At 35.5% G+C, this 14,438-nt stretch overlaps 1 protein-coding gene across 1 annotated transcript; it reads left to right on the top strand.

Annotated features, from left to right (window-relative positions):
* Positions 1-10,896: 10,896 nt before the first annotated feature.
* On the top strand, positions 10,897-14,058 carry LOC121781276 (cytochrome P450 714C2-like). The gene is made up of 5 exons (XM_042179016.1): positions 10,897-11,167; positions 11,420-11,646; positions 11,820-12,067; positions 12,680-13,034; positions 13,542-14,058. The coding sequence occupies exons 1-5, from the start codon at positions 10,903-10,905 to the stop codon at positions 13,857-13,859; spliced, it is 1,413 nt and encodes a 470-aa protein (XP_042034950.1). The 5' UTR covers positions 10,897-10,902; the 3' UTR covers positions 13,860-14,058.
* Positions 14,059-14,438: the final 380 nt, after the last annotated feature.

Below are 14,438 nucleotides of genomic sequence, written 5' to 3'. Positions count from 1 at the left end.
AGCGCGATTCCAAATATATATCTAACTCACTAGTAGCTCTAGTCCTATTGGTTGTAGTACCGTATAGATCTTGCAATTGTGATACTACGTCTGGATTAATCATGACATTGCTAAATTTCCCGCCACCAAAATCAAATGTAGAAGAACTAGGAGGAGCACGTACCTGGTGAGCGGTGTTATACCGCATTTCATATTCCGCGTAGAGAGCACGAAGTGCACTATCTACGCTTAGTTTGATTTCATCAACATTTGGAAGACTTATTTCGAAGCATTGTCCTCTTGTCAAGCCCATTTCGTGAAGTTGAGAAAAATCTAAATCGTGCAAACAACCACAGTACATGTCTAAAATTTTATGAACACCATGAAACTTCCAATTTGGATCCAAGCATTTTGCAATCAAAAACACATTTGGAATACGGACAAAATATTTTAACCATTTTTCAACCATATAAAACAAAATAGCCTTCAACTCTATGAATTGAGTATTTTTCACACATATCTTAAAACCAATTGCCACATACATGCAATGCTCTAAAACGCTTCACAGAAGTAGGATAATAAACACCAGATAACTAAACAGTGGCATTTTTTAAAGGTCGGAATAATCGAAACAAATCCATGTTGTGGTCCCAACAAGCGGGTATCAAAAGCAAATCAGAAGGAACATGAGGGCAAAAATCACATAAATATTCAATGTGGTTCAAGGTCGACTCCAACATATCGTACGTCGAGTTCCAACGAGTTGAAACATCCAAACGAAAATTGGTGTACCCGCACTGCTTACTATGACAATATTTCTTCCAAGCTCTACCAATAGGAGCTTTGTTATGAATCAACTTAACAGCAGTTCTAATAGGATCAACATTCTTTTGCCACAAATCAATCGCATCTTGAACACACAAATTCAAAATCTGGGCAATACATCGCACATGAAAATATTTGCCATCAATAACAGGAGAACATGCACTGAATAGTTCATCTATACTAGCAGTGTTAGCGCTTGCATTATCAAAACCAATGGAAAAAATTTTATTGATCAATTGAAATTCATTCAAAACATGAATGATCAATTGAGCAATTGCTTGTGTAGTGTGTGGTGCGGGAAATTCCCGAAATACAATCAAACGTTTGTTTAAAGTCCAACTGTGATCAACAAAATGCACAGTGATGCCCATATACTAATTTTTGCAAAAACAATCACTCCACACATCAGAGCAAATCGAAACTTTATGACCCAAGTTAACAATAAACGTACCTAATTGCGCCTTCTTTTCCATGCATTGTCTAACAACAGCTCGTGTCATAGAAGTTCAACTCAATTTTCTTGCAGCGGCATTATAAACTTGTCGCATACTCAACTCAAACTCATCGTTATCAAAAGCATTGAACGGAAAATGTTTCATCACGGCAAATCTAGACATCACATTAAGAGCATTTTTGTGATCATATTTTAAAAGAGTATTGCTACACATACCTGATGTTTGGGATGAACCGGTCCCACTCCCGGTCCCGACTCCATGTTGAAAGTTGAGTTGAGTTTGGGTTGGAGCGATACCAAACTCGACCGGATGCTCTTTCTCCATGTGACAGGTAAATGTACCATATCCTCCACCCTTTCGGAATGTGTATATGTTTTCGCAATAGTTGCAATACACATTATAAGTGTCCGGATCTATCTTGTACCTTCTTGAAATGTTTCACCATGATGTTTGAGGTTAAAGACCTTTCAAATGGTTTAGAAGGTTGAGGAGGGTGTCCACGACCACGACCACGACGACTCCTTGGTGATGGTGGGGGTGGCATTTCTTGAACCTCTTCCGCCTCTTCCTCCTCCCCCTCCTCCTCGTCATCATCATCGTCGTCATCAAGATTCACAGGGGTTGGAATTTGTTGAGAATAGGCACCGCGACCGGGAGCACCACTACCGGTACCAACATAAGCATCGCCTTGGGATTGAGAGCGAGAGAGAGCAATAGCATTGGCCATATCTTGCTCTTCTCGAATCTACAAAATAATATTTGTATTGTAAATATCAAATAGAATTATGAATAATAATGTAATGTAATTCATAATTAATTATATTAGTAGATAATAATTATTACCTGCCACACATCAATGTTCCTTTGAGAAATCTCATCAATAACGGATCTTTGACTTAGCCCCTTGGACTTTCCCTTTCCCTTATCAACATGACCTTCTCGGGATGAAGACATCTTGATAGTAACAAATTATATAGTAGAAAACTAGAAATATGGAATAATATATTTTTTTTAGCAATTGAGAAAGAAAGACAACTTATAGAACTACGGGAACAAGTATAAGGGTATAACAATGCGTAATAAGTGTAGCACTTGAATAATTCAAATGTAAGCACAATAGCACAAATGAGAAATGAGAGACAAAGAGAGAGAATTGGGAGATTGAAGAAAGAAACTCTTATTAACACAAGAGTGGGGTGAATGTAAGTGAGGATAGAGGGGGGTAGTTATAGATAAAAATGAGGGGAAATGGATGAATTTGAATTCAAAATCAAAATAAAAAAAAAATTTGAATTTCGGAAAACCGGCGGTTTTGGCAGAAACCACCGAAATCGCCGGTTTCACCGACAAAACCGCCGATTTTGTCAACAAACCGGCTGCAAAAGCTGCGATGTGTCAGCCTCGTGTTCCGCACCACCATCGAAAACTACCGGTTTCACGGTTAACCGCCGGTTTCCGGTCTAAAAACCGCCGGAACCGGCCGCCCCAACCCTCCTGAAAAAGCTGCACTGTCCGGAACCGGCGGTTCGGTGACGGTTCCGGTTCAAAAAATGTTGAAACCGGAACTAGACCGCAGTTCCAATTGCGACGGTTCCTGTTCGGAACCGGAACCGGAACCGGTGGGCATCTCGAATTTGCAGCCCCAACATGTTGATTGAATTTTTCTAGTGCATTTTTTCAATGTTAAAGCCTGTCTTTGTAAAAGCATCTTCTGCACATCGACCTCCTTTATCTGATTGCTTGAAAAGATAGCACCAAAAGCAAAAGGCTGCATTTTTTGATGCACTATACTCTAACCATGGAAATTTTGTAAACCAAGCATCTAGAAAACTTCTTTTGTTGAATACCATATTTCTTTTTCGAATATGTATTTCAAATTGGTTGTCAACGACCTTTAACTAAATATTCTCTCAGTACTCTATCCCGAATCGCAACATCAAAAGCCTCTATTAACTTCCGTTTTCCTGGATCAGCATCAATATCATTCCAATCCAATTCAACTTCTATTGCAGACTGATTTTCTACTGATTCAACAATCCTAGCAGTTGAAGAAGATGGAAAACCACCACTTTGCATTTTTTTAAAGTAACGTTCCATCTTCTGTATTATTAATTTAGCAAAATAGTTCAATAAATCACAAAATACTATTTAAATAAAAGTTATGAATCTAAAGTATCTAACGCATTGTGATTGTGTAAACTATGACAAAAGAAAAGGAAAAACTGACCTTACTTTACCAATTAAAGTGGTGAAGAAGACAAGTAATTCTCGTTTGGAATTTGTGGGAGAAGTTTCGTTTTTTGGTTCCGCCGTTTGGAAAACTTTGAATGGGGTATGGCTAGATAAAGACAAATCCTTTTAAGTTTTTAATTAATTAATTTTAGTGATAAAAGCGTTAGGTAAAATTTAGGAATCAATATTTAAAAGTGTTATTTAATAACTTTAAAATGGATCACATTTTTATTATTATTTGTAAACCTAACACGTCTAACACGTGCAGTTTAAATAGGGAGTAGGGCGGTAGGCATAGACTTTTTAATGGCTCTTAATTAATATTCGTCTTCCTCTTCTCAACTCAGCGCCATTGTTGTGAAGTTTTTATCTGTAATTTTAATTTCCAGCCTCTCCTTTCCATTAAACCTCTAATAATTTAGACATCAAATCTATTAACTTGATGAGGGCTGACTATAAGTTTGAAATTTTTTAAAAAAATTGCAGTAGAAATTTATTTAAAAAATGGTTTGGGAGGGGCTTAAGCCCCTCACCTCCTCCACTTGCGTCCGCCACTGATTTTGAGTCGTAGATTATGCTATAAATGCGCGAAAAAGACTAAGATTCCAACTCCACCACCTACTTATCAAACCAAAAAAAATTTGATTCACTCAAATATAAATGGGTTAAATTTGACTTTTGAAATATTCTGTAATTAGTATTCCCTTCCGTTCTATCAAAATATAGACTTTTTCAATTTTGAGTCTGTCCTATAAAAGCTTTAGGTAACTTCAAAATTGAAGAAGCAATTTTACTTGCATATCACAAAATTAAGTGATAAGATTTAAGGTCAAATTATATTTAGAAAATTTGTCAAAAATATATCGTAAAGATATTTATAAAAAATATGAGTATATGATAAATTTATTAAAGATATATACACTTTAAGGTATTGAGGGTATTTTCGTCCAAAAAAACTTGGAAATAGTAAAAAGTACTTCAATGATATTAATATATAGTTGGCAAAGTTCACGGACCTAAAATGATACTTTGGCAAAGTTCGTGGATCAACAAAGATGTTCCCTCTATATCTCTCTAGCTAGTATGTTGTGCTTCGTTCTCCACTACAATAATATAATTATTTATTATTTATATCTCTGTGTTACTTTATCAACTACATATTAAAATTTATGCATGTTAATATTTTTATGGGACAGAGGAAGTAGTATTGCTTAGGAGTCATTACTATAAGTCTATAATTTATTTCCATTTGCATCTTTACTTATGTTCACGGATTAACTCCTTAATCCATGTCAGTAGGCTTTGATCTGAAGCTGAAGAAATATAATTATTCTTTTCTTATAATCCTCCTTTCTAAGATGTCCTTTTAGACGTCCCAACTAATTTGATTCTCCTTTCTAAGATTTATAATCCTCCTTTCTAAGATGTCCTTTTAAACGTCCCAACTAATTTGATTCATTATTCTTTTGGCAAAAAATAAATATTCAATCACTCTTACTTTATTTCATCACATATTTTATGTTCTCTTATCTCACCTATTTTATTTATCTATCCTATTTTTTTATTTTCATTCAATCCATTCAACACAATTTATTAATATCCGTGACCAAAAATTTTGCCCCATTTTAATTGGGACGGAGGGAGTATATTCTTGCGGCCTCTTTGAGATCACGTAATCTTTCCCTCAAAATCACGTTACTCTCATACTATTCACCGCCCCTCATGGAATCGGTCAATTGATGCTTTAATCTCAATCTCATGTTGAATTCTACCTGATTTGAGTATATCTATAAGCTCATTTTTGGATTTTCTTTGTTCGTTTTCCTTGGATCATAAAAGAGAGTCGAACTGCATAAAATCATAAATAACTCTATAAATATACTACCTCAGTCTCATCAAGATGTCTACATTCTTAAGTGACACGAGATTTTAGAAGGAGTTCGTTAGATATAGTAAATTGAGAGAAAAAATAGTTGAATACTTTAATGAAGAGGAGAGAGAAAGAGATTTATTTCAAATATAGAAAATGAACATTTTGGCTGAGACAACCTAAAAAATGGATATATAAAATATTGTCTAAGTATTTACCATAAATATTTGTATCTAGTAATTTCATTTCTGTTTTGATACTCCTTCTAGGGAAGGTCGTACGCCACTAAAAAAATTACATAGCTATCTTATAAATATGCTTAAACATAAGAACTTGTAATTTCGTAGGATTATGACTCCCACTAGAGTGGGTACTTATACACGTTGAAAATCAAAATTTAATTAATATTTCAAATTTTCACTAATTAATTATTCTTCATAAAATATTGAAGAAAATGAACCCCCACCCGCCCCTAATTTTATAAGTAAAATATTTGGCAGCTGGTATATGACATATCTAACTCACTATTTGACATTTTTTTATGTTGCATTTACTATTTATATTTTTCAGAAGTTGACGTGAGATTACCTACATTGGTTATTGAATAATGGAGCACATGGAATTATTGGTTTTTTTATTTCCTATACGAATGAGGAAATTACAAATAAACTCCTATACTATAAATAGGAGGAAATTACAATTGATGTCAACAGGGCTCGAACTCGGCACCTCATGCAATAATGTCTAAACTTCTTTCCGCTAGGACAAAGGCTCTGGACGAGCACATGGAATTATTGATTATTACTTCTATTGTTGAAACTTTAACCTAACGATATAATTCTTTCCGATAACAAATTGGAGTGAACGTGGATCGAACAAGTGGCCGAGGACCACCATTTAATGAATAATTTTAAAATCCCTAATCAACATAATTTGACGTGGTATGCCCAATTTATAAAGTACGATAACCCATTTTCCTTTTTTATTTATTCCAATTAAAATGACTCACACTATAAAAAAAAGCACTGGATAGTGACAGAAATTAGTGACGGTGGCTGCTATCTCAACAATTAGTGACGGATAATGATTGAAAAGCGTCAGTCGCTAAATAGTGACAGAATATTCCGTCACTAAAGCGAAGCAATTGTCTATATTTTCGGTCATTTGGTGGGATTAATAGATATCCGTCACTAATATTTTTTATTGACGGATCCGCCAAACTTACTATGTCACTAAAAAACTTGTCAATAAAAAATATTAGTGACGGATTTGTCCGTCACTAAAGCTATTAATCCCACCAAATGACGGAAAATATAGACGGCTCATTCGCTTTAGTGACGGAATAATCTGTCACTATTTTGTGACATACGCTTTTTCCGTCACTAGTTGTTGAGCTGACAGCCTCCGTCACTACTTACCTTATTATGGAGTTATAGGCAATCAATAGAATCAATTTATTAAATCTCTTTGAGTTATAGGCAATCAATAGAATCAATTTATTAAATCTCTTTTCCTTTTCTGTCTTCATCTCCTGTTACAAGAAATACACTCTTAATTGGATAATAAAATTTTATAAAAAGTAAATATTGTTATCTCTTTATTTTTCCATTTATCTCTTCTATTGCATATGCTTTTAGAGAGAGCAATTGGAAGCCATACAAGCTAGTAAGCATTTTTCTTTTCCTTCTCTTATAAGAGGAATTTTTGTCCTTTTTATTTAGCAGTATATTTTCATGCTGCATTATGCTAGCCGGCTGGTAAATGACCTATGTCTAACTTACCACTAGACACTTTTAATTCAATCTAATGAATTTATTTATTATATCATTTGTCCTTATACCAATTAATTTTCTATTTATCAAATATTAATCATAAAAAAATATGAAAAAACACAAACTCCAGAACCGGCCCCCAATTTAATACACTTCAATTATTAGAAATCATATATAAAAGTCAATGCAATTTAACTAAACTGGCGTCCTAAATTTTTCTATGTTGCATATTTCCAACTTGCTGGTACATGATATATGATATCAAGGGACAAGGGTCCCACCATGCAACGGCAACGGCAAGCATTGGGTGCCAGCCAAATAGACTAATTTTAATACACGTAACAAAATTTATTTTACTCCCACCATCCAAATTAAGTGGATCAATTCTTTTTTTGGTAAAGGATTTTAATGGAATTCCATTTTAATGAAGAGCATTAGTCGTATTCCGCTTCAGGGAGTGACGCATAACTCTTATGCGTCACTAACAAAAAGACGCATAATCCTTATGCGTCGCTATTAAACGACGCATAATCATTGTGCGTCGTTAGTTAATGACGCATAACCATTGTGCGTCGTTTATTAGAGACGCATAACACTTATGCGTCGTTTATTAGAGACGCATAATACTTATGCGTCGTTTAATAGCGACGCATAACTCTTATGCGTCTTTAGTTATCGACGCATAATACTTATGCGTCGTTAGTTGAGTTTTAAAACGGGCAGAAGGCAGAATCAGGCAGAAACGCGACGAAAGAGGCGAAGCAGGCGAGGCAGGCGATTTCCGACGAATCCGAGCAAAATCCGGCGAATTACCACCATTTTGCAACCATTTTCCGGTAATTGTTCTTCAATTTGGCTAAATACATCCTTTAATGTTTAATTTGGGCAGGTTTTCCGTTATTTAGTAAAAGTAGGGTTTTTGATTAAATTGATGGATTTTTGGTATTTTTGTGTTGTTTTGTTGCATATAAGTAGCGATTATGATGAAATTATGGGTTATGATGAAATTGATGGAATTTTTGGACGACTTTCCGTAATTTGTGTATTTCATATGGATTTAATTTAGCAAAATTAGCGTTTATGATGAAATTGTTGGATTTGTTGGTCGATTTTCCGTAATTTGGGTATTTCATATGCATATAATTGAATGGGTAGTAGCAATTGATTAAGTTTTTGTAATTGTGCCCCTTTTGGTGGGCGATTTTATGCATATATTGTGCCCCTAAGTTGCAATTTAGTTAGCTTGTTGATTGTTGAGTTGTTATGAAAAAAATTTGAAGCATGGGTGAATGTTTTGAAGTAGATGGCATCTGCAAGTTCCGAACAACAGTTATGCTATGGACCTGAGGATCCATCACTACTGTTTCATCAGAGCGAACACATTTCAAGCTCGTTGTTGGCGAATGGCACAACAAATGTGTTGAGAAGTCGTAGGACGGAGAGTAAGGTGTGGGCATTGCCTATACATGAAAATGTGATGTATTGGCTAGGTGTATGGGGGTTCAGAGGCGTGGTTGAATGTGGAAGACCGATGAGGATGGACAATGAGCTAATAACTGCCTTGATCGAGCGCTGGAGGCCTGAGACACACTGTTTCCACCTTCCAGTTGGGGAAGTTACTGTTACCTTACAGGATGTGCAAAGCCTGTGGGGTTTGAGAGCAGACGGTCGTGATTTCACTGGCCGTGACTACCCTGTTGGATTTGAAGATTGGTCCAGCAAGTGTAGAGATTTGTTGGGATGGATACCTGACTCAGAAACCGAAACGAAGCACGGTGGTTTGTTGATGACGTCTCTGATCCACCAAGCGACGATGCCGTTGGGTGATGGGCTGCCTGTGTATGCATACATTCAAAGAGCACGCATACATGCTCTGATCCTGTTAGGGGGGCTTATTTTACCGGACACCACAGGGTGCAAGGTCCCCTTTATGTGGTTAAATGCCTTAGACGATCCGGAAGATGTGGCTAATATCAGTTGGGGTAGTGCTGCGTTAGCATACCTGTATCATTATTTGTGCGAGGCTTCTGTAGGCAGACAGAGAAGAGATGTCGGTGGACCTATGGTTCTCTTGCAGCTGTGGGCCTGGGAAAGAATGCCTACATTGAGGCCAGCCTTCTTGATATCGCCTATGCACACGCCGTATACCCCGTGCGGAGCCAAGTAATGTTTTTGTTTAAATTAACTCACATAATTATGTGTTTTGTTGATAACTTTTGACATTAATATTATGTATAGGTGGCACGGAGTTACTGAAATTGGAAATGCGCCCCGACATTCAGTAGCTCATTATCGTGATCAGTTATCACTGATCCGTCCTGGCCATAGACTATACATTGTCTCCATAATAATTCAATTGTGTGTTGGTTCATATCTATTCCCATCGCATCACAAATCATTGCTACCAACTCATAATAGGAAACACATGAATTTAATATAATGGAGCTCCTCGCACGAGGTGGGTCATAACCAATACCCATATGTGGTAGTTGAACTACTCTACCACCCCAATACAAACTCACAAATACTTGCATGATTTCTGCATCAAAAACATATAAACCAACGACAATTATGGACATTTTCCTACAAGCCCTAATTTGTATAAATTGGGTAAAACTAACAAATGAAAGCACAATAAACATGAATAATGATGAATGTAGCTAAATTGATGAACAAATTACCGGATCTTATGGAGAAATCGCCGGAAATTGCCAGAAAACGCCGGAAATCGCCGAGATAGAGGAATTGAAAGTGTATGAAGGTGCGTTCTGTGATCTGCGTGTGACTGGAGGCAGATAAAAGCCGCCTTAACGACGCATAACCAATGTGCGTCGTTCATGAGCGACGCACAACCCTTATGCGTCGTTAAGCGACGCATAATCCTTATGCGTCATTAATTAACGACGCATAATGGTTATGCGTTTCATTAAGAACGACGCACAATCATTATGCGTCACTCCCTCAATTAGAATGAATCTATTCTCCTTCATTAAATTGGAATTCCATTACTCTCTTAGCACAAAAGAAGAAAGACCTCAAATTAAGTTGGTACAAAATTTATTGTACTCCCACCAAATTGAAATGTTTGAATAGGACAAATGAAAGTAAAATAAAATAGAAGAGACAAAAAAGTGGAGAGATAAGAGGAAGTAAAGAATGTGATGTAATAAAGTATCATACTCTTACTATCCCATTAAATATGAAACGTTTTCTTTTTTGATTTGTCCCATTAAAAATGAAATATTTCCTAAAATAGAAACAACTCTATCTCTACTTTTTCATCTCTCTTACTTTTCTCTCTATTCATTAACACACAAAACAATACTACATAAAATCCTGTGCCGATTCCCAAATATTTCATATTTAATGGGACGGAGGGAGTATTTTTAGTTAAAAATGAAATAACTCAACTTAATTTGGACTAATGGACAGTACTCCCTTCGTCCCTGAAAATTAGTCACATATTTCCTTCTTCGTCCGTCCCTAAAAATTTGTCACCTTTCACTTTTACCATTTTGGTAGTGGACCCTACATTCCACCAACTCATTCACATTCACATATATAAAAGTAGGACTCACATGTTACCAACTTTTTGAACCCACTTTCTATTACATTTTTAAAGCTCATGCCGGGTCAAATGGTGACGAATTATTAGGGACGGAGGGAGTACAATATTTTAAGGTAGAACATGTAGAGGTCGACTGGTATAAATAAATTGCTTAGGAAGAAGCTAAAATTGTGTAACACATTAGCGATGGAGAAACACATAATGTTCCAAATCATGGCATCTTTGGCTGCAGTTGTGATCCTTAGCATGTTTGTGTGGCTGTATAACTCGGTAGTGGCCACGCCGCGGAGGCTGCGACGGCTTCTAAGGGAGCAAGGCATCGGAGGGCCGCCGCCGGCTAATTTCTTGCTGGGAAATGTCTTGGAAATCAAGAAGCTGACGCGGGCGCCGAAAACGACGGCGGAAGATCCTCACAACTTTGCGGCTCAGCTGCAGACTATTTTCCATAAATGGAGGCGGCAATTCGGTACGACTTTTATATTAAGGGTTGTTTGACATGAAAATTTTAATTTTTGTATAGATTTTATAATTATGTTTTGAGCTTTACCGTGTTAGCATCTGTACCGTGTTAGCATTATATTGTATAGAAGGAATGTTACATCATCGTTCCTTCTAACATTGTCTGAATTATATTGAGGTCCATATGATATAGATTTCAGTTCTCTTTTCACAACGTTGTGGGATAATTGTTATAATTGTTTGTCTCATTTGTCGACAGGTGATATGTATACGTTTACACTTGGTACTACACCGGTATTAGTGGTCTTCGACTATGATGTGATAAAAGAGTTAACTTCTTCCAAATCGATCGATTTGGGGAGACCTTTATATCTGTCAAAAGATTTGGGATCATTGCTCGGAAAAGGCGTTTCTGCAGCGAATGGAAAACTATGGGAATATGAGAGGAAGCTTATGGCTCCCGGTGTAAACATGAACAAAATCCAGGTTATTCTTCGTATCAGTCATTTTTCATTTTCGAACAAGAACATGATAGAACCAATTAGTGATAAGCGGAGAGTAGACTATCGGACTTAACTATATAGTGGCTACAATTGTCTCTTGCATATTTGTTTGTTTTATAGCTTTATTTACCAATATGCCCTTATTCTTAATTGTAGGGAATGAAAAACTCTATTCAACAATCAGCAATTAAGTTGATAGATTCATGGAAAATATTGATTGATGAAGAAGGTGGTAAAGTAGATATCAAAGCTGATACTCATCTCCTTAAATTCTCCGGCGATGCGATTTTAAGAGTTTGTTTTGGAAGTAATTATGTCGAAGGAGAACAAATTTTGGAAAAGTTTCAAGATATTGTACAAGTTTCAGCTAACAAAGGTTTCTTTTTTGCCATTCCAGGAATGAGGTCAGATTAATATTATTAGGGTTTAATATGGAATATAACTTGTTTAATTTGAGATCAATTAGAGTTTCTTACTATTTTACATATGGTGATTTGAACCTCACTACAAAAAATGGGCTGATAGTGGCTGCGGCTGATAGTTCAACAACTAATGATGGATAAATGACTGAAAAGTGTCAGTCAAGTTAGTGACAGAATATTCCGTCACTAATGCGAAGCAGCCACTTATGTTTTCCGTCAAGATTAGTAACTTTAGTGACGGCAAATCTGTCACTAATATTTTTTACTGACAAGTTTGTTAATTACGGATCTGCCGAAACTAACTCTGTCACTAATCTGTTAACTCACGAAATTTCACTGATTAGTGACGAATAATTCCGTCACTAAATAGCGAGTTTTTTGTAGTGCCTCCAGAATTATTGGATTGGGGAAAACGTTTTACCAACTAAGTTGTGTGTAATCATTGACAATGGTGACATGACTTGTCACATGTCAGAAAATGACCTAGACTGTAAATATTTTTTTTGGAAATAATTGTAGTAAAATCATTGATTAACTAAATTGATACAAGTAGATCTAATTACTATATATTTTTTTAATTTCATGATGATATAGATATGTCCCGACGAAGCAGAACAGGAGAGAGTGGAAGCTCCGGAAAGATATCAAACATTTGATATCCAAAATACTAATAAAAAAACATGAAGCTCACAATGAGGAAAATATGCTGAAATTTATACTTGAAGGAGCTAAAAATAGCAATCTGAGGCCGAATGAAATTGAGGATTTTATTATTGATAATTGCAAAAGCATATTATCAGCTGGATACGAGACCCTTTCAGTTGCAGCTTCTTGGCTTCTGATGCTCTTAGCTTCGAATAGAGAATGGCAAGATCGAGTGAGAGAAGAGGTTCTCGGAGTTTGCAAAGGACAAGTTCCGGATTTCGATTCGATCCGACACTTGAAACAAGTAAGTTCATTACAACCAAATATGCATAACGCGATCTTGAACCATTTTACTGTACTTGATGCGTTTTTTTTGGACACGTGAATAAAGAATGAATGTTTAGTTAGTTAAGTATAGATAGAATAAAGTAGTTAAATGAACATAGAATAAAATATAAGAGATAATAAAACAGATATTTGAAGACACGGAGTGAAATAAAGTAAGAGAAATTAAATGTGTTGATTTATGTCGTAAGAGAATTTGTCAGAAAAGGAGTACGACTCAACTACGGGGAATGGAGGGAATATATAGAAATTGATAAGATTACAATTGATATTTATTAAACAATTATTAGCTTTTAAAATTGTTCCAAATACCTATTTTGAGTATGTTAACCTAGTTGTTTATATAAAAATTACTACTAATGTTCTCCATTTATCCTTTGAATGAGGAAAACGTCTTATCAACTAAACTACACTTTTTCATCTAGTATATTACTAATATGGTCATGGTCGATATTTTTATTAACAGCTGACGATGGTGATCTATGAATCGTTAAGGCTCTATACTGGGGCGCATATAGGGTCAAGATACGCAATAAACGACCTTGAGTTCGCCAATATTCGTATTCCGAAGGGTGTTATTATATGGACAATGACAACGACTTTGCATACAGACCCAAACATCTGGGGTCCAGATTCTTACAAATTTAAACCTGAGAGATTCGCTAATGGCATTAGTGGTGCGTGCAAACTCCCACATCTGTTCACGCCGTTTGGCTACGGTACAAGAATATGCTTTTCGCATCTTGAAAATCAAAATATAATCTTTTATGGGACGGGGGAGTAATATAATCTTTTCGCATCTTGAAAATCAAAATATAATAAATAACCTCATTGATATCGAGATCAAGTTTAGATATATAATACATGCACCTACCGCTGGCCCTAGTTTTTTATATGTATATATATGTAACACTTCAACTATAAGTATGACATTTTGAAATACTTCATCCGTTCCATAAGAATATATACTATTTCCTTTTTAATCTGTTCCACAAGGAAGTGCACTTTACAATTTTGGAACTTGTTTCTCTCTAATGAAGTGAGACTCATTTTCCATTATTAATACTTTTATTACTTTTTCTCTTTATATCTCTCTTACTTTATCAATTTTGCATTAAAACTTGTATCGAACTCAAAATGTATATTTTTTAAGGACGAAGGGAGTATATATTATCGTAGCGTACAATGTTAAACATGGTATATTTTCTATGTTGCATATTCCAACTAGCGGTTACAAGTATTAACATTTCGGGAATCAAAATAGTAATCAATGACATCATCAAGATTAACTTCTTTTAATATATTCCTTTCGTTTAATAGAGATATGTTACAAAATAAATTTTAATGCATAATTAATAAAATA

This window comes from Salvia splendens, chromosome 20, assembly GCF_004379255.2.
Source record: "Salvia splendens isolate huo1 chromosome 20, SspV2, whole genome shotgun sequence".
Lineage (NCBI taxonomy): Eukaryota > Viridiplantae > Streptophyta > Magnoliopsida > Lamiales > Lamiaceae > Salvia > Salvia splendens.
The sequence above is the reverse complement of the archived record's forward strand: the minus strand, read 5'-3'. Positions and strand labels throughout refer to the sequence as shown.

Bases quoted from the DNA above. Each gene is read 5' to 3' on its own strand.
- LOC121781276 (XM_042179016.1), top strand. From the start codon at position 10,903: ATGTTCCAAATCATGGCATCTTTGGCTGCAGTTGTGATCCTTAGCATG. The intron at 12,068-12,679 runs GTCAGATTAATA...ATGATGATATAG, and splicing joins TTTGCCATTCCAGGAATGAG to ATATGTCCCGACGAAGCAGA. The intron at 13,035-13,541 runs GTAAGTTCATTA...TTTTATTAACAG, and splicing joins CGATCCGACACTTGAAACAA to CTGACGATGGTGATCTATGA.